Genomic DNA, 21108 nt, shown 5'->3' on the forward strand with positions numbered 1-21108 from the left:
TAACATTTTTGGAAAACTATAGGTCAAACAATTAATGTAAAGTTATGTGGGGGGGGAGCAGTCATACAACCAAAGGTCATTTACAAAAGAGACATTCGAGCAAAAGAGCATTGCACTTGCATCTTCTTTTTACATTTTCCAGATTGCTTGTACACATCTTCCCTGACTGTGCATTTTACTTCAAGCAGAAGGAGCACAAGGGAGTTTGAGCAATATGAACGACAGACACGAAGGAGGATTACAGAAGATTGATCCTCTCGAGGGTTGAATCGTAACTTCCATTTAAGTCAAATTCTCACTTAGTCTCCCATTGACATCAATAAATGACTTAAGTGGAAGTAAGGATTCGCCCCTCAACGATCCCCCCCCTTCATGTTTTAAGGAGTAAACAATGCAGGAATTCAAAACCGTCTCTGTCTAGACACAGCCATTTAAAACAGAATGGCTTGATAATGACAGACTAAGAATAACACACAGTACAAGCTGTTTTAAAGTTGCCAACTCAGTATGCAAGTAAACACCTTGGTTAACACTGAATGACCTTGCGGTCCACGCAAAGTCAAGCTTTGACCAATTGTCATTATTATTCCACAATAATACAATAATGACGTTTAGTAGAAATAAACTCAGCAAAAAAAAAAAGAAGCGTCCCTTTTTCAGGACCCTGTCTTTCAAAGATAATTCGTAAAAATCCAAATAACTTCACAGATCTTCATTGTAAAGGGTTTAAACACTGTTTCCCATGCTTGTATAATGAACCATGAACATGCACCTGTGGAACGGTCATTAAGACACTAACAGTTTACAGACAGTAGGCAATTAAGGTCACAGATATGAAAACTTAGGACACTAAAGAGGCCTTTCTACTCACTCTGAAAAACACCAAAAGAAAGATGCCCAGGGTCCCTGCTCATCTGCGTGAACGTGCCTTAGGCATGCTGCAAGGAGGCATGAGGACTGCAGATGTGGCCAGGGCAATAAATTGCGATGTCCATACTGTGAGACGCCTAAGACAGCGCTACAGGGAGACAGGACGGAAAGCTGATCATCCTCGCAGTGGCAGACCACGTGTAACAACACCTGCACAGGATCGGTACATCCGAACATCACACTTGCGGGACAGATACAATGGCAACAACAACTGCCCGAGTTACACCTGGAACGCACAATCCCTCCATCAGTGCTCAGACTGTCCGCAATAGGGTGAGAGAGGCTGGACTGAGGGCTTGTAGGCCTGTTGTACGACAGGTCTTCACCAGACATCACTGGCAACAATGTCGCCTATGGGCACAAACCCACCGTCGCTGGACCAGACAGGACTGGCAAAAAGTGCTCTTCACTGACGAGTCGTGGTTTTGTCTCACCAGGGGTGATGGTCGAATTTGCGTTTATCGTCGACGGAATGAGCGTTACACCGAGGCCTGTACTCTGGAGCGGTATCAATTTGGAGGTGGAGGGTCCGTGTGTCACAGCATCATCGGACTGAGCTTGTTGTCATTGCAGGCAATCTCAATGCTGTGTGTTTCAGGGAAGACATCCTCCTTCCTCATGTAGTACCCTTCCTGCAGGCTCATCCTGACATGACCCTCCAGCATGACAATGCCACCAGCCATACTGCTCGTTCTGTGCATGATTTCCTGCAAGACAGGAATGTCTGTTCTGCCATGGCCAGCGAAGAGCCCGGATCTCAATCCCATTGAGCACGTCTGGGACCTGTTGGATCAGAGGGTGAGGGCTAGGGCCATCTCCCAGAAATGTCCGGAAACTTGCAGGTGAGTTGGTGGAAGAGTGGGGTAACATCTCAACGCAAGTACAGAGGAGATGCACTGCAGTACTTAATGCAGCTGGTGGCCACACCAGAGACTGACTTTTGATTTTGACCCCCCCTTTGTTCAGGGACACATTATTCCATTTCTGTGGAACTTTTTCAGGTTTGTCTCAGTTGTTGAATCTTATGTTCATACAAATATTTACACATGTTAAGTTTGCGGAAAATAAACGCAGTTGACAGTGAGGATGTTTATTTTTTTGCTGAGTTTACAAGCCCTATTCAATCAGATCCGCTTTAGCCAACATCCACATAGCGGTTGTTTTTGCGGTGTCGCCTGTTAGAGCTGTCAAATCCATAAGCGGCTCCTGGCATTATACCCACAGTGGACATTGCCACTGGCTGCACGCAGTCGCATTAAATCCCACACAGCCTTGTTTATTAGGCTGATTAGAAATCCACATTATTTAGTTTAATGATTTTCAATTTGGGTGTAATTATTTCTTTTATATACACTTTCTGGTTCTGAACTTCTAATCGAGTGGGGCGGGTGTGGCCGGATTCATCTATGTTGAGCCGCGGGACACAGGTCTATGGCCCGTGACGTAAACGGCCGGATTCGTCTATGTTGAGCCGCGGGACACAGGTCTATGGCCCGTGACGTAAACGGGAAAAAGCAGTGAGGGAGGAGAGTCCGTCTCAAATCAAACAGTAATCTGCACCTCTCTGTCATGTCGTCAACAAGGCAGCATGGTGCATCGTCCAGAAACATACATCCCTTTTCCATAAAATGTTTGAATTTTCAAACAAATTTTCATTGGGAAGGCAGATAAGGCTTTTTATCAAAATTAATCACTTTTGCATGTGAAAACACAGAATCCTAATCATTACTCCACGTGCTTAATTATGTCACTTTTGTTTTGAGCCAACTTCGCCGTGGGCTTTGAATGGGGCACCTGGCTCATGCCCTGGCGGTGAAAAACAAACCTACACAGGTGCCCGGGCGAGATTAATCAAATTCCCCAGAGTGATCGCAAGAGCAGCTGCTCACCGATTCGACGAAACTAACGCAGTTCCACCTCCAAAAACATCCGCTATGCAGCTGTCTGCTATCGCCGGTTAACGCTTGATCCGATTGAATCTAGGCCTTAGTCTTGTTTAGATTAGCATTCCTCTATTGGTGAATGGTAGGCATTCTGCTTACTTGCGGTTGGTTAATGGAACAAGTCAGGAGATATTCTGTATCTGATTTTGGTTCAGTACCAAAGGCAGACAGTCTAGACACCTTCCCACTGGAAGCACATCATAAAATAATTCATGCACTGTATTACTCATGTTATACTGATTCAGAAAATAACAGACCTCTATGCAGTCTTCAATGTTTGACATATAGGTCATATTTACTTTGCGAAGGCCGTTGAAAAAAAAATGGACATATTTTCACACACCAAGTACCATCCGAAGACCGACTAGTAAGGAATGTTGCCAAATAAAGCTCCAAGCAGATTCTATAGGTAGTGGTTTATAAAATACAAAATAGCATTAAGGAAATGGACGGGACAATGTTCTGCACAATGTGCCTATCATTTTACTGTATGGCAGTATGGTTTCTGCCCTACCATAACTCATTCATACTCCCAAACAGGCTTCTATGCCACCATGCCCACTGTTCGAAGACACATATGGTTGGTTCATTATTATCTATTGCTGCCTCCCAGACAACAAGGAATGGGAGTTTAGCGTCACATGGTACGCCAAAATTCTGACTATACAGTACCTTCACCTGTCCTTCCTTCATTGAGATTAAAACCTTACTTCATAAATGTTGCCAGATAATGTCTGTAGCAGAATGCACTGACTTCAGATATCAAGCCTTTGATTAAATAGAAACCTTGGAAGTCCATTATGGTCTCGTTGGAATGAAAGATGTACAGTATAAATGTCATATGAAGTGCTGCTGACAAGACCTACATGTAAGTCATCATAGCCAGCCATCTCTACACAATATTATACTGCAGCATTATTAACACTAGTACCACTAAACTCAAAGCTATGAAATGTAAACCTATTCATGCTGGAGAAAGGGATTTAAACTGATAGTTTAAACTGACAGGATGGCTGAGGATATTAATTCCACCAGGGAAAATAAAGAGATAAAATAGTCAACCTAAACATTGTCCCTTTTGTACATCACTTCAGTGGTCATGAGAGAGAGACACCATATAAACCCAGGGGGGTTTCCTGGTCAACATGTACCAGACTAGAGCCAGGGGGAAGGGCTCATGAGAACATCGAAACCCCACGTGAGGAGGTGTTTTGTGGGAGAACCTCTGACTCCCTCTCCCCTGGTCCTGGTACCGTGAGGCATGGCTAGGCCTCAGACTCCTCCTCATCCGGTGCTCCTCCGTTAGCCGTGTCACCCGTCTCGCTGTCCAGCAGGAGGAACTTGCCATCGTTGGTCAGAGGCATGTTTTTCATCAGCTGAGCTAGAGCCTCCGGGTCCTACACACACACACACGAGTGAGATTCAGATGCATAGAAATACCAAACATTATAGGGTTAGATTGAGAATTCAAAAATTTAGATTTTAAAACGAACCTTCTTTGCTTCTATAATATCCTTCCCCAAGCTTATCGTGTAACATATCTGTGAATAAAGAGATGACACAAATTACACTGTGGAACTGACTAACCCACGGCAAGTAAACGACATGTAAACCCACATAATGAATGCAGCACATGAATGTGTTTTATGATACCTACCTTCTCGCCCTCAGTGTTGCTCTCGAAGACAAACGCACTAAAGGAGGGCTCTCCCTCCTCGGTCCCCTCGCTCCAGTCTCGCCCCTCAACCACGAAGCCCATCAGCCTGCCGTTCTCCTGGTGGGCCGCAAACTGGGTCACCTCCTGTAGCTGGAACTGAGGGGGGAGGAAGGAATTCGTTCATACTGAATACCTACTGCTATCACCAGGAATGAAGCACTAGGTAACAGACAATACACATTCATTACATAGATTACTATCAGAGTCAGAGAGGCTCATAATAATGGCTGGAACGGAGCGAACGGAATGGCATCAAACCGTGTGTTTAACACCATTCCACTCGTGCCATTACCACGTTCCCGTCCTCCCCAATTAAGGTGCCACCAACCTACAGTGATCAGCGTCCACTAAGGAAGATTTCCATGGAACTTACACTGATTCTTGTGACTTGTGTCCGGGGGTCAATCAACCTGTCGTAAAGAAAACACAATTTCTCAACATAGCAAGCAGAGCCGATGCATAGTGGCAATGTTAAGCTCCCTAGGCACTTCCATGGGCCTCCTGTCTGCCCTGTGTTTGTACCTGAGACAGCTGCTGGTGACCATGAGATGGGACTCTGTGGTTCTGAAGATGTTGTGGATGGCTCGAGCCGCCAGCACCTGTCTCATGGCCTCATAGATCACTTCCTGGGTTTGTCCAGACCGCACCGCCATGGAGCCCAGGAACCGCACCGCAAACACCTGCTGCAGCAGGGAGTCTGCAGACAGAGAGGATCATGGGATATGTAGTGCACAAGAGTATGGCACCAATGAAAACTGGACTGGAGACACTCCTACCATCGCTTTCAGGGGAGCAGTCGTCATCTGTTTCTCCGAATGGGTTTGTACGCCTGTCAGGGAGGAAATGCACACTATTCAACCTGGTAGTGCTATTATTGGACAAATCAGCAAACAGGAAATGGTTCTGACACACCAGCCCCTAAGGTGTCGGTTTTACCTCCCTCCGACCCTGTTCTGGTCCTGGAACTCCGAGGCAGGCAGCATGATGTCAAACTGGATGGGTGTCCCTGGAACTATCAGGTCCTCTGGCTCAGGAGCACTGGAGCTCTTCTGGGACGCACTGATAGAGGACTGCACCCCACCTGGCTTAGCCCTGCAGAGAGAGGGTGGGAGAGGACGAGAGAGAGAGGACGAGAGAGGGGGAGGGAGGGAGAGGGGGAGGGAGGGAGAGGGGGAGGGAGGGAGGGGACGACGGAGGGAGGGAGGGGACGACGGAGGGAGGGAGGGAGGGAGAGGACGACAGAGGGAGGGAGGGAGAGGACGACAGGGAGGGAGGGAGGGAGGGGGAGGACGACAGGGAGGGAGGGAGGGAGGGGGAGGACGACAGGGAGGGAGGGAGAGGACGACAGAGGGAGGGAGGGAGGGAGAGGATGACGGACGGAGGGAGGGAGAGAACGACGGAGGGAGGGAGAGGACGAGGGAGGGAGGGAGGGAGAGGACGAGGGAGGGAGGGAGGGAGAGGACGAGGGAGGGAGGGAGGGAGAGGACGAGGGAGGGAGGGAGAGGACGACGGACGGAGGGAGGGAGGGAGAGGATGACGGACGGAGGGAGGGAGAGAACGACGGAGGGAGGGAGGGAGAGGACGAGGGAGGGAGGGAGGGAGAGGACGAGGGAGGGAGGGAGGGAGAGGACGAGGGAGGGAGGGAGGGAGGGAGAGGACGACGGATGGAGGGAGGAAGGGGACGACGAGGACGACGGAGGAAGGGAGGGAGAGGACGACGGAGGGAGGGAGAGGACGACGGAGGGAGGGAGGGAGAGGACGGCAGAGGGAGGGAGGGAGGGAGAGGACGACGGAGGGAGGGAGGCAGGCATGGAGGGAGGGAGAGGGACGACGGGAGGGACGGAGGGAGAGGACGACGGGAGGGTGGGAGGGAGAGGACGACGGGAGGGAGGGAGGGAGAGGACGACGGGAGGGAGGGAGGGAGAGGACGACGGGAGGGAGGGAGGGAGAGGGACGACAAGAGGGAGGGAGGGAGGGAGGGAGAGAGGACGACAAGAGGGAGGGAGGGAGAGGACGACAGAGGGAGGGAGGAAGGGGACGACGAGGACGACGGAGGGAGGGAGAGGACGACGGAGGGAGGGAGAGGACGACGGAGGGAGGGAGAGGACGGCAGAGGGAGGGAGGGAGGGAGAGGACGACGGGAGGGAGGGAGGGAGAGGACGACAAGAGGGAGGGAGGGAGGGAGAGAGGACGACAAGAGGGAGGGAGGGAGAGGACGACAGAGGGAGGGAGGAAGGGGACGACGAGGACGACGGAGGGAGGGAGAGGACGACGGAGGGAGGGAGAGGACGGCAGAGGGAGGGAGGGAGGGTGGGAGGGAGGGAGAGGACGACGGGAGGGAGGGTGGGAGGGAGGGAGAGGACGACGGGAGGGAGGGAGATGACGACAAGAGGGAGGGAGAGGACGGCAGAGGGAGGGAGGGAGGGAGAGGACGACGGAGGGAGAGGGACGACGGGAGGGAGGGAGGGTGGGAGGGAGGGAGGGAGAGGACGACGGGAGGGGAGGGAGGGAGAGGACGACGGGGAGGAGGGAGGGAGGGAGGGAGAGGACGACGGGAGGGAGGGAGGGAGAGGACGACAAGAGGGAGGGAGGGAGAGGACGACAGAGGGAGGGAGGGAGAGGACGACAGAGGGAGGGAGAGAGGACGACGGGAGGGAGGGAGGGAGAGGACGACAAGAGGGAGGGAGGGAGAGGACGACAAGAGGGAGGGAGGGAGAGGACGACAAGAGGGAGGGAGGGAGAGGGACGACAAGAGGGAGGGAGGGAGGGAGAGGACGACAGGAGGGAGGAGGAGAGGGAGGGAGGGAGGGAGGGAGGGAGAGGACGACGGGAGGGAGGGAGGGAGAGGGACGACAAGAGGGAGGGAGGGAGAGGACGACAAGAGGGAGGGAGGGAGAGGACGACGAGAGAGGGAGGGAGAGGACGACGAGAGGGAGGGAGGGAGAGGACGACAAGAGGGAGGGAGGGAGAGGACGACAAGAGGGAGGGAGGGAGAGGACGACAGAGGGAGGGAGAGGACGACAGAGGGAGGGAGAGGACGACAGAGGGAGGGAGAGGACGACAGAGGGAGGGAGAGGACGACAGGGAGGGAGAGGACGACAGGGAGGGAGAGGACGACAGGGAGGGAGACGACGAGAGGGAGGGAGGGAGAGGACGACGGGAGGGAGGGAGGGAGAGGACGACGGGAGGGAGGGAGAGGACGACGGGAGGGAGGGAGGGAGAGAGAGGACGACAAGAGGGAGGGAGGGAGAGGGACGACAGAGGGAGGGAGGGAGGGAGAGGACGACAGAGGGAGGGAGGGAGGGAGAGGGACGACAGAGGGAGGGAGGGAGGGAGAGGGACGACAGAGGGAGGGAGGGAGGGAGAGGACGACAGAGGGAGGGAGGGAGGGAGGGAGAGGACGACAGAGGGAGGGAGGGAGGGAGAGGACGACAGAGGGAGGGAGGGAGGGAGAGGACGACAGAGGGAGAGGACGAGAGAGGACGAGGGAGAGGACGACAGAGGGAGGGAGGGAGGGAGAGGACGAGAGAGTGAGTGAAAGAGATTTTTTTATAAGTATGATGAGTACACGATCAGAATTCCTGAAAAGCAAGGTGTTTCCTCTGCATGAGAGGCTAACCTGTCTGGGTTGGGCGAGCCCTCTCCTCTCCTCTCAAAGCTGGTGATGGGCGTGACGGCCTGGATGGCTGTCTGGTTCAGTCTGATGGCCACTGCCTACAGAGGGGAACAGGGTGCAGCTTCTGTCATTACACTGTAATAATAATAACAGTCCTAACATTATGCTCTGTGAGTAATATATGATGCCACAAAAGGGCGTAGTTTGGCTAATTCTATTGAAAACATAGGTTGAGGCAGGCACAGCAGACGTCTGTGATCAAATACACCGAGTATACAAAACATTAAGATCCCCTGCTCCTTCCATGACAGACTGACCAGGTAAAAGCTATGATCCCTTATTGATGTCACTTGTTAAATTCACTTCAAATCAGTGTAGATGAAGGGGAGGAGACAGGTTAAAGAAGGATTTTTAAGCTTTGAGACAATTGAGTCATTGTGTGTGTGTGTGTGTCATTCAGAAAGTGAATGGACAAGACAACATTTTTAAGTGCCTTAGAACGGAGAGTGGTATTATGTACCTATCGCACAGGTTTGTGTCAAGAACTGCATCCAGTCAAATTGACACACCTGTAGGAAGCATGAGTCAACATGGGCCAGCATCCCTGTGGAACGCTTTCGACACCTTGTAGAGTCCATTCCACTCCGAATGAAATGTTGAGAGAATGCCAAGAGTGTGCAAAGCTGTCATCAAGACAAAGGGTGGCTACTTTCAAGATTCTCAAATATTACCCCTTTTTTGGTTACTACATGATTCTATAGGTGTTATTTCATAGATTTGATGTCTTCACTATTATTCTACAATGTAGAAAATTGTAAAAATAAAGAAAAACCTTGAATGAGTAGGTGTGTTCAAACTTGACTGGTACTGTATATCAGACATTCATAATACATAACAGGCTATGTACACCATATAGGCCTATCAAAAGTATCAATTGGAAGCAGTACTTGACCTTACACTGACCCACCAGTTGTTTGCGTCATACTTCCTAGTCTGATTTGAGCCAGATTAAAAAAATATTCCAAACGTAACAAGAAGCAAACAAATTACAGAGGGGCACTAGGGAGTCAGGAGAGAGGAAGCAACAGAACAGACGATGCATTTGTTAATGTATACAAATGATGGCAAAGCACACATCCAAACACGCAGAACCCGCTGGTACACGCACACGTAAGCATGCATACACACACAGTATAGATAGATCGTCTGTGTTGCTATGTGCAGGGGGAATGGGTGGAAGTAGCAGCCTCTGATAATGTGGACTCCTCAGGGTCATTAGATAAGACTAGGTCTGTGTCATAAAACACTAAAATCACAGTTCAGACATATCTCATGGGAGCTACAGTATCATCTCTAAAACAATCAGGAAATGTGCTAAAAACAAGACCAGACCATACCGGACTCTGGAGCTGGAAACATCCTGTCCTCTATCAGTCAATTAGTGTGCCCACAGAAGTCGCATTGCCCTGTTGCTACTCAGATAGAATGGGCTTGGTTTAAAAACAAAAGGGTGTGTCCTCGCCTTATCACAACATACAGATAGATGTGAGAGTTTGATACAGAAGGAAAATAATCCTGCAGTAACAGGAAATGTGAATTATCTAGATTGTAATTCATGGACATTTGTGTAGGGGTTGGTACATGTTTTTGTAAAGGAAAATCAAGTCTGAAATGTCAAAGTGGAAATTACAAACTTCAGAAGCCTTTTTAAACCTCAAATACACTACACGTTTAAAATGTCTTGCATTGCAGGAAAGTTCTGCGACAGGGTGATCAAATTAAGATCCTACATAGTATTGATTATTCATCACAACTGCTTTTAAGTGCTAGGAAAAATGACTGATTTACCACTACTTCATTTTAGTTGATAAGTATCGTTATAACCAGCTGGTTCTAGAGGTGGTATATAATATGTACTTTACCTCAGGGTTGTCAGTCAGGTAGATCTGTCGGGAAATGTTGTTCAAAGTGCAAATCCACTAGGGAGAAGAAACAGAAGTTAGTATTAGACTAGTATTGGCCGTATTAGACGGCCATCTCTCAACAAACTTCAGAGATTTCAAATAGTTCCTCTGCTTGTGACAAGCAGGCCAGAAAAAAACGAACATGAATGAATAGAAAACAAACAGATACAAAAGATTTGACTGATATGATACATACTTCCTCATATTCCTTTTTGCTCTCTGCTTGTAGAATCATTGACCTGCAACATCACAAGAACAAAAATTAAAGCACATTGTTTTGTAGGACAATACAACTTATTCTCACAACTCTGTGTTGGACCATGGTTTTGGGGAGGTTCAGTAAAGGTTTAGCGTACGTTTTACCGGAGGGGGAGGTGATCTGAAAACAGTAGCGTCTGTCCTCACACTCTATGGCCATGACGGAGCTGTTATCCAGGTCCAGCACCATGCCCCCTGCCACAGCCCCTCGTGGCTGGCACATGAGGTTCCCTCCCTGGGTAAAGAAGTAAAGGCGGTCCCAGGCTGTTGTCACCAGGCCCGTCTTACTGTGAGGGAAAGCAGGACAGGACCGTATTCATTAGTGTACACCATAGCAAAAAGTAGAAAAAAAACATTTGAAAACGAGAACAAGCGTTCAGGCAGTCCCTCCTGCCGTTTTGGCCCGTTTGCTTCCGTTTTGTTCCTAGTGAATACGACCCAGGTCACAGATTTGGAGCAGCTGCCGTCTCCGTGACTCAGCGAATGGACCTAAAATTGGAAATCTACAGCAAAAGCACTCAGAAAGTGCTGAGAAGTCAAATCAAGAAACTTCTCTACAATTATGTATGGATGACTCAGATGACATGGATGTGTCATTAAATAAAATTGCTTTCTGCAGAACCTTTTCTTTTGTGCTGCAGACATTTGTCAAAGACTGGCAAAGTATATGAGGAAAAGACTGCGTCTGACAGCTCTGGCATTTTAATGTAATTTGACATTTTAGTCATTTAACAGATGCTCTTATCCAGAGCGATTACAGAAGCAATTAGGGTTAAGTGCCTTGCTCAAGGGCATATCGACAGATTTGTCACCTAGTCGGCTCGGGGATATGAATCAGCAATCTTTCGGTTACAGTCCCAATGCTCTTAACTGCTAGGTTACTTGCCTGCCTTTACTAAATAAAGCACAATGTTGGTTCTGCAATTCTACCTTCTTATATGTAACCAGAATTGTAGCTGACAGCCAGGGCTGACAAACAAGTAGTTTTCTCTGAAGTACAATGAGTGTAACATTGAGACACATTTTTATTGGAGTGTAATGGATTAAAACAGGCGCAACTAAAGTTTCCTTTGATCGGGTCTTTTTATTAATTCCCTTAGACACCAGAAAGACCTGAAACCATCAAACAAGGAGAAGAGACATCAGATACATGGTAGACACATTTTAAGAAAACACCCTTGAAACAATGAAATCAAAGTTATCCTTACTTCCTGATATTGAGGTAGCCTGCCTTCTGTATAAGCGTGCGGTTGACTGGGACGGGGTCACGGTCGGGCATGTACACAGTATCCTCCATGGAGAGCAGCTCTCGCTGGGTCAGACGCATGGCCTCAGCCTCCGAGTCTAACTGAGCCTGGATACTTTGTGTCATGCTGGACACTGACACCAGGAAGCTGTCCATTTTCTTCGAGACTAGATCCATGCCTTTCTTATAGAAATGGATCTGAGAGGGACAAAGACAGAAGACATCTGTGCATTCATTGCTTCTCCAGTTCTGACTTGCTGTGGGACCACAGCAATGTGTGCTATCCTGGTTTATTTACATACTGTAGTTGACTTGAGGTAGGAATAAAGTGTGTGTTGATATTGGTTTAATGACTGGTTTACTACTTGTAGTAGGGGTTTGGGTGTGTGTTTGTATTGGCTATGGTGGTTGTACCTGGGCCTGTGTGTATCCTAGCATGGGCTCCAGCATAGCTACTCTCTTGCGGTACTGCAGGGCATTGAGGGCACAGTAATACTGCATGGAGGCCTGGTGTTGCTTCCTCCTGGAGTAGGCCACCTCCCCCACCAACTCTGCCTTCACCTGCACCACAACACAGTAGTCCGTGAGACACAAACACACACACACACACACACACACACACACACACACACACACACAGGCATATGCGCTCACACGCACGCAAGTAATTAATAACCCAAATACCCAGTTAATCAGTGGGAGAGCTAAATAGAGCAACGTCACCTCAACTGAAGTATGTCATGACCTCTCAACTATTATGAGGCAGTTATACAGTAGCACATCATCTAATAGTACCAGCTTTACTGACTTTGTTGTCCCCTTGGGGGCATTTTGTTGCAGTATCATGTAACCGTTTAAAGTGGCATTTAAATACAGTAGAAAACAAATTGACAATAAAACATTCATAACAGTTACGTAGCAATAAGAAGAGACTAGCCTGCTGGCCTTACTGGGTTGATAGGAACATTAGCCCAAGCTGCTTAGGAGGGATATCACACCTGGCACAAATTATTATCTAGTTCTGTTTTTCCTGTGTGGGGGGGGGTAGTTCAAAGTCGGTACAGGGGGTGGCATGGGTCTAAAATTATTTTGTGAGCTTCGCTGAGGGCCCTGACCCTTAAAAAGATCTCATCCAAGCCCACAGACACTTCCAGTGCATTGTTGTACTGTTAGAGGTTTGACTAGTACACATCAGTCCCCATCACTACCTTCTCATTCTCCTTCTTCTTGGGCAGTCTGCTGTACTTGACCATGGCAGCCTCATGCTCTGTGAAGGGGAAGGTTGTAGACATGAGTCTGACGATCAGCTGCTGTGTTACAACAGCTCCGAAAACAAAATCAGATCAAATGCTGGAACATACGTACCATCAGAGGCGATGCCAAATACCTCTCTTAACGTGCTTATCTCTGAGAAGTCAAATAGAGACTCAGTGTTTAAAACCATGACAACGCAAAAGGTCAGCATCAAACACACGGAAATTGTATTCAAAATGTGTGAAAGCAACGGGCTGATAAGCAGGTGTTTGTAAATTGTGTCTACCTGTAAGGTCTTTCTCTCTGAACTGGATCATGGGGAAAATCATTCTGTCAGCCATCTGAGAGGCCAGCTCTGAGTGTAGTGTGTTCAGCTGGGTAGAACAGAGACAGACACACTCAGCCTTACACCAAAACTAAATTACCCAGAGGCACCCTCGGCTCTCCTGTAATCCTTGAAAACAGCAGGGGATGATTGATTGTGGTTCAAAAATGAGTTCAAAAGTAGTTAATTAAAATGACTGATCAGAATGTGGTGATCAATCTCCATTCTGCAATTTGAGAGCCAGCCAAAACACATTTTCTTGGTCTGCAGATTAATTTAATCCTGTAATTTGTTATCAATATTAAGCATAATACCCTATGCGGCTATCCTCGACCTGGACTGGTTGGTGCATTTAGTTACTAACAGATTAATTAAATGTGAGTGATATTTAAAGAAGCCGAATTCAGAAATGCTAAATAATCTATCAAGTAAACACTGTGGAAAACCTAAAACCTCTTCAATTTATTGTGGACTGTGGAACAAAGGTCAGAGCAGGATTAGGTATAACCTGCAGGGAGATGGATGTATGCTCTAGGCAAGAGTTGTTGGGCTAGAAGGGCAAACAATGACCTCATTTCTTTGTGGCTGTTCTAATGCCACTCCACCACAGGCTAGCAAGGCCCCCTGCTGCTCAGTCCATCCGTCCAAACACTCCCACCACTAGACTACACCTCCAGGCCAGCCAGAGTGATTCTCTATCTGGCTACACCTTCACCCGTCTACCTCTCTCATCCTGGCAGCCTGCGCCCCATAGCCTCTACAGAGAATTTATCAAAGCGCCAATGATGAAATGTGTTCATTGGAATAATAAGGGGAAACCTATTATTCAACTCCCAATTTATACAAATGTGACAGGTTATTTTTGGTATATCAAATTTTGGTTTTCTTCTTACCTCCATAGATTCCAAGACTGTTGCACCCCCATATACATGCAATACATCCCCTATATGCGCACAAACACAGTAACACAAACACAGTAACATAAACACACGCGCACTGATGCATGAGCCTCACCTCCACCACAGTTTTGGCAAATTGCTGCAGTGTGCTGATCACCTCCTCATCACCTTTACCAAGGGCAAAATTCTGGAGGGAAAAAAAGACAGTGACTTAAACATTCCAAAAAGCACTTCCTCTAGCACATTCCAAAGAGTAATACACTTGAGGCCATTACGTTAAAAATACACAATTCTCATCAGTGCTGGCATGTTGCCTTCTCCTGCTAAAGGGTCAATATGCTTAGAAATCCAATGGTAGAATGCAGAGTTTTGTGCTTTCTGAAATAATGTTAGGCAGAAGGTTGCATCAAAATACACTGCAGTTAAGCACATGATTGTTGTCTAATATTCTCAGTAAGAAAATACTTACTTGCTTCTCATATTCCAGTAGCTGTCTGGACAGCTGTTCTGTAGCCAATCCCATCTCACTCTGACGAACACAGGAAGTGATGTTATTAGCGGTTTATCCCCTGGTTGACCCCTCTTACAGGAAACTAACTATCAGAAACAGCACACATCATGCAAACTAAGCTATAGTATGCTCTCATAAAAAAAAAAAATCTATGAGTCTTCAAATTGGATTGGACATAGGCTTTTGTTCGTGCGTGCGTGTGTGTGTGCGCGTGTTACCTGGGCGCCATACACCCTCTGCATAGACTGAAGCAGCTGGTTGGTGTAGTCTGTGAGTGTTCCCGCATCTTCCTCAAACACACTGAGCAAGGAGCGAGTCTGAAGCAGACAGAGGGACATTTTTTATTTATTTGTTTATTTCACCTTTATTTAACCAGATAGGCAAGTTGAGAACAAGTTCTCATTTACAATTGCGACCTGGCCAAGATAAAGCAAAGCAGTTCGACACATATAACAACACAGAGTTACACATGGAGTAAAACAAACATACAGTCAATAATACAGTAGAAAAATAAGTCTATATACAATGTGAGAAGGGAGGTAAAGTCAATAAATAGGCCATGGTGGCGAAGTAAATACAATATAGCAATTAAAACACTGGAATGGTAGATTTGACAGTAGATGAGTGTGCAAAGTAGAAATACTGGGGTGCAAAGGCGCAAAATAAATAAATACAGTAGGGGAAGAGGTAGTTGTTTGGGCTATTTATAGATGGGCTATGTACAGGTGCAGTGATCTGTGAGCTGCTCTGACAGCTGGTGCTTAAAGCTAGTGAGGGAGATAAGTGTTTCCAGTTTCAGAGATTTTTATAATCATTGACAGCCAGGCAGACTGAGAATGACAATAGGATCAACAGGCAGACAGACACTGATAAAGGCCTAATTATCGGGCTAGGCTTTTAAGACCTTTAGCCTGATTGTTCACCTGTTATTAACCTGTAATTGTTTCGATAAAGGTGTGGCGTGGTAAGGGACAGATCGAAATGTAAAGGGGGGAGGGGTGGTCCAAAATAGGGGAGGGTTGTGCGTTTTTTCCCTGGTTTACATTCGCTCTTCTGCTCGTATTTTCCCTCTAAACAATGGCTATACCTACTTTTGATATTTCCCTAATAAAGTTTAGAAACTATTGTGAAGGTTTGGTATGGTGTGGCTATTATTAAGCTTTAGCTACTGCAGGCCTATGATATGAATAATAGTGAAGACATCAAAACTATGAAATAACACATATGGAATCATGTAGTAACCAACAACAACAAAAAATGAATCAAAATATATTTTAGATTCTTCAAAGTAGCCACCCTTTGCCTTGATGCCAGCTTTGCACACTCTTGGCATTCTCTCAACCAGCTTCATGAGGTAGTCACCTGGAATGCATTTCAATTAACAGGTGTGCCTTGTTAAAAGTACATGTGTGGAATTTATTTCCTTCTTAATGCGTTTGAGCCAATCAGTTGTATTGTGACAAGGTAGTGGAGTATACAGAAGATAGCCCTATTTGGTAAAAGACCAAGTCCATATTATGGCAAGAACAGCTCAAATAAGTACCCGATTTAATCTGGTTATTACTACTGCCCAGAAACTAGAATATGCATATAATTATTGGCTTTGGATAGAAAACACCCTAAAGTTTCTAAAACTGTTTGAATGGTGTCTATGAGAATAACAGAACTCATATGGCAGGCAAAAACCTGAGAAGATTCTGTACAGGAAGTGCCCTCTCTGACCATTCCTTGGGCTTCTTGACTCTCTTTATTGAAAACTTAGGATCTCTGCTGTAACGTGACACTTCCTACGGCTCCCATAGGCTCTCAGAACCCGGGAAAAAGCTGAATGATGTCTTTGCAGCCCCTGGCTGAAAAACATTAGCGCCTTTGGTAAGTGGTAAGTGGTCTATCAGAGGACAATGAGACTGAGGCGCGTGCACGAGGCAACCCCATGTTTTTATTTTCTCTCTCTTTGAACTAAAACACGGTTTCCCGGTCGGAATATTATCGCTTTTTTAAGAAAAAAATTGCGTAAACATTTATTTTAAATAAGCGGTTCACATGCTTCGAAGTACGGTAATGGAATATTTAGAATTTTTTTGTCACGAAACGCGTCGGGCGCGTCACCCTTCTTTACACTTCGGATAGTGTCTTGAACGCACGAACAAAACAGAGGGTATTTGAACATAACTATGGATTATTTTGAACCAAACCAACATTTGTTATTGAAGTAGAAGTCCTGGGAGTGCATTCTGATGAAGAACAGCAAAGGTAATCACATTTTTCTTATAGTAAATCTGACTTTGGTGAGGGCTAAACTTGGTGGGTGTCTAAATAGCTAGCCCTGTGATGCCGGGCTATCTACTCAGAATATTGCAAAATGTGCTTTCACCGAAAAGTTATTTTAGAATCGGACATAGCGAGTGCATAAAGGAGTTCTGTATCTATAATTCTTAAAATAATTGTTATGTTTTTTGTGAACGTTTATTGTGAGTAATTTAGTAAATTCACCGGAAGTTTGCGGGGGGTATGCTAGTTCTGAACGTCACATGCTAATGTAAAAAGCTGGTTTTTGATATAAATATGAACTTGATTGAACAAAACATGCATGTATTGTATAACATAATGTCCTAGGATTGTCATCTGATGAAGATCAAAGGTTAGTGCTGCATTTAGCTGTGGTTTGGGTTTATGTGACATTATATGCTAGCTTGAAAAATGGGTGTCTGATTATTCGTGGCTGGGTACTCTGCTGACATAATCTAATGTTTTGCTTTCGTTGTAAAGCCTTTTTGAAATCGGACAGTGTGGTTAGATTAACGAGAGTCTTGTCTTTAAAATGGTGTAAAATAGTCATATGTTTGAGAAATTAAAGTAATAGCGCGCCACGGGATTCCACTGGCTGTTACGTAGGTGGGACGATTTCGTCCCACCTACCCTAGAGAGGTTTTAAGACATGAAGGTCAGTCAATCCGGAAAATGTCAAGAACTTTGAAAGTTTCTTCAAGTGCAGTCATAAAAACCATCAAGCGCTATGAAACTAGCTCTCATGATGACCACCACAGGAAAGGAAGACCCAGAGTTACCTCTGCTGCAGAGGATACGTTCATTAGAGTTACCAGCCTCAGAAATTGCAGCCCAAATAAATGCTTCAAAGAGTTCAAGTAACAGACGCATCTCAACATCAACTGTTCAGAGGAGACTGTGTGAATCAGTCCTTCATGGTTGAATTGCTGCAAAGAAACCACTACGCAAGGACACCAATAATAAAAAGAGACTTGCTTGGGACAAGAAACATGAGCAGTGGACATTAGACCGTTGGAAATCTGTCCTTTGGTCTGATGAGTCCAAATTTGAGATCTTTGGTTCCAACCACTTTGTCTTTGTGAGATGCAGAGTAGGTGAACGGATGATCTCTGCATGTGTGGTTCCCACCGTGAAGCATAGAGGAGGAGGTGTGATGGTGCTCTGTTCATGACACTGTCTGTGATTTATTTAGAATTGAAGGCACACTTAACCAGTATGGCTACCACAGCATTCTGCAGCAATACGGCATCCCATCTGGTTTGCACTTAGTGAGACTATCATTTGTTTTTCAACAGGACGATGACCTAACACACCTCCAGGCTGTGTAAGGGATATTTGACCAATACTTTTTTGGTTACTACATGATTCCATGTGTTATTTCATAGTTTTAATGTCATCACTATTATTCCACAATGTAGAAAATAGTAAAAATAAAGAAAAACCCTTGAATGAGTAGGTGTGTCTAAACTTTTGACTGGTACTGAATATATAAATATCATACAGTGGACACCTAAGCCTTTGCATGCAATGCCCTGATACATTTATTGCTCAATTTTGACAGCTGAACCGTGAGGTAGACAATTATTGTTTTAGGAAAGTAGCCTAACCCCCCCCCCCCCAAAAAAAGCTTTAAACTCTGGAATGGCATATTGTTTTTAGAAATATTTTTGAATACCCACATGAAAATCTGTCACCAATTGGATGTGAACCTAGCTATAGACACCCTAAAGACTCTGGCAAGTGTGCTAGTCCAGTGTCACTTTGATTATGCTGCACATCATGGTTCACCAGCATCCCCAGACATTAAAGAATAAGCCCTTAGCCAAACAAGCTTGTAAGAATTGTACTTAAAATCCCCCCTCATACTCATCTGGAGGTAGAGCATTTTTTCATCCATATCTGTCTGTCTGTCTGTCTGTCTGTCTGTCTGTCTGTGTGTAAAACATAGGGACCACAATAGAAATAAGTCCCCGACTTTATAGTGAAATCCTGGTCACTTTTTTAAAAAAAGTGTAAATATGTATTTTTTTCACTGACCAATAAAATAAAATCAATCAAGCCAATCAATGCAGCAAATAATGACTGGAAAGAAACCTCTGTTACAAAACACCAAAAACAGTTATGACTATAGGAGATTGTCAAGCCAAGCCTTTGAAGGGATGTATTTTCTGTTTGTTGAGATTGACAGTCTATTTATTGTGGTGTTGAAAACGCAAACCATGATATTGAAGTGCTCGAAGTCAGTATGCTTTGTTTATGTTGTGTAGTGCATTGGCACAGAAACCTCTTGGTGGAAAATTTGTTGCATATATTATATATAATTATAAATATTGCATCAAAATGTTAAAACTCTGATTTTCCCCTGGCTGATCATTGTCTGCAGCAAGCTCTGATTGTAGTGTAATGAAACAGGCAGGGAGACTGAGCTCATCTGTGGTGGTTGGTGAACCCTCAACCTTCTGGCTCATAGCCCTGCGTGGCATCGACTGTGACACAAAAGCATGCTGAAGATGCAAAGTCAATATCTACGTTTATAGACACTGGATCACTACAGTTGTTATTTTTGGTCGTAAACATTATTTTGAGTGTTCAATTTATTGTACAGTACATGGGTAGGGTCATGTGAGTTGGTACAGCCCCTCCGCCCCAGTAAATTTCAATCTGTCCCTAAACTGGAATGGATGCAGCAAAGAGTAACACATCCTTATCTTGTGTATAGGTTCATATTTACACACCATTTTGTAGGCATAGTCTATATTACTATCAGATGCATCTGCATTAAAAAATTTAATCGGCACAGTAATGCAATGCAGATGTGCATCTTGACATGTTCTAGTCCCTGGATTTAGAGTGACTCACTCAAATTGATTCCTTGATTTGAAGAGGAAGAACTATGCTGAACTATGCAGAGCTAGACATAAAAATTCGACATATTCCTGGGGTTTATCAAATTCAGAGGAGCCAGCCATAAGCTACATACATAATGAAGAAGACCAGATAATGTGATTTCATGTATGCAGATTTTTCTGACAGCCTATTGTAGCATAAGTGCCAGTGAAGTAGCCTAGGCTAAAGAAATGTAGCCTACATTTGGTTGTGTCTGCAAGTGAACGATATCAGGAATACTCTTTGCCTAACTGATATTTTAAGTAGTATTACAGTAAGCGTTATTAAGATAGTGTTATTTAAACAGTAAACTAAACCGATTAATTGGATTACATTTCCACACCACCAAAGCTACTGGGGACAATTAGGTTTAGTCAGTGCCTTAAAAAAAATATTCCACATGTGCAGTCCATTAAGTCCCATAGTTGGGTCGGTTAGCCTATTGACCAATTCCAATGGATTCTAATACTCAAAAACCCCTCCCACAGCCCGTAAAATAGGCCCGAATCGTGGTATTTTCAGAACCAACCGATATGAACACTTATTTTGTTAAACAAATAATCCAGGTCAATCGCACCCCAAAATAGTCAAAAGAAGACTGTGATTGTCACAATAAACAACTAATCGATGTTGACGCAGACTTTTATCAACATCCGAACTACTAAATTGGGCGATGCGCGACTCATCACGACACTGCTCAAGACTGGACGGGGAAAGCCCTTCTCAAATCTCGAGCAATATGCAAATTAGAGGCGGGATTTGATCCTGATAACAATTACGACTTGTGACACATTGTATCAACTTTGTATCGGATACATAGCCAATGAGTGGAATAGGATACATTCCTACAAGAATGAGGCAATTCAAAGCTGTCATTCATCGTCGACCAGAGTACTATAGCCTACAACAGTGGAGCAACAGTGGAGCCGGATTGCCCAATTTGGCATCACCTACAATACCTTTCCTCTCAATAACAGCACATAACATTAAATAGTATAGACCTACCTGAGGACTGTCCTGCAAAGCCTCCTCTAAAAGCAATTTATGGACGGCCGGCATCTTGTTCACAGCGAAGAGAACAGGCTTGAATTATTTAGCGAGTGGACTCTCTTTCCCAGAGAGCTTTGTGCGGATGTGGGTGACACGTAAATTAGCATTTTGTAGGCGGTACCTTAGCGAACAGTGAGAGGTCTTTTAGCTAAAATCCATATTTTAATTTTTTATTTAACCTCTATTTAGGCAACTCAGTTAACCTATTTAATCCCATCAG

At 45.5% G+C, this 21108-nt stretch overlaps 1 protein-coding gene across 1 annotated transcript; it reads right to left on the minus strand.

Moving 5' to 3' along the window:
- Positions 1 to 3277: 3277 nt before the first annotated feature.
- Positions 3278 to 21103, minus strand: appl2 (adaptor protein, phosphotyrosine interaction, PH domain and leucine zipper containing 2). Its single transcript, XM_014124470.2, has 20 exons — positions 20844 to 21103; positions 14882 to 14980; positions 14622 to 14681; positions 14268 to 14339; positions 13215 to 13302; positions 13040 to 13081; positions 12883 to 12941; positions 12089 to 12235; positions 11637 to 11872; positions 10527 to 10715; positions 10367 to 10409; positions 10129 to 10185; positions 8210 to 8304; positions 5527 to 5682; positions 5367 to 5419; positions 5113 to 5287; positions 4964 to 5000; positions 4531 to 4686; positions 4367 to 4414; positions 3278 to 4270 (listed from the first exon to the last, which is right to left on the minus strand). Exons 1-20 carry the CDS (start codon positions 20895 to 20897, stop codon positions 4139 to 4141), a joined length of 1998 nt encoding a protein of 665 aa, XP_013979945.1. The 5' UTR covers positions 20898 to 21103; the 3' UTR covers positions 3278 to 4138.
- Positions 21104 to 21108: the final 5 nt, after the last annotated feature.

Source organism: Salmo salar, chromosome ssa10 (genome assembly GCF_905237065.1).
Source record: "Salmo salar chromosome ssa10, Ssal_v3.1, whole genome shotgun sequence".
NCBI classification, from domain to species: Eukaryota; Metazoa; Chordata; class Actinopteri; order Salmoniformes; family Salmonidae; genus Salmo; species Salmo salar.

Bases quoted from the DNA above. Each gene is read 5' to 3' on its own strand.
- appl2 (XM_014124470.2), bottom strand. From the start codon at position 20,897: ATGCCGGCCGTCCATAAATTGCTTTTAGAGGAGGCTTTGCAGGACAGT. The intron at 5,420-5,526 runs GTAAAACCGACA...CCTCCCTGACAG, and splicing joins CAGAACAGGGTCGGAGGGAG to GCGTACAAACCCATTCGGAG. The intron at 5,001-5,112 runs GTACAAACACAG...TCTTTACGACAG, and splicing joins GTCACCAGCAGCTGTCTCAG to GTTGATTGACCCCCGGACAC.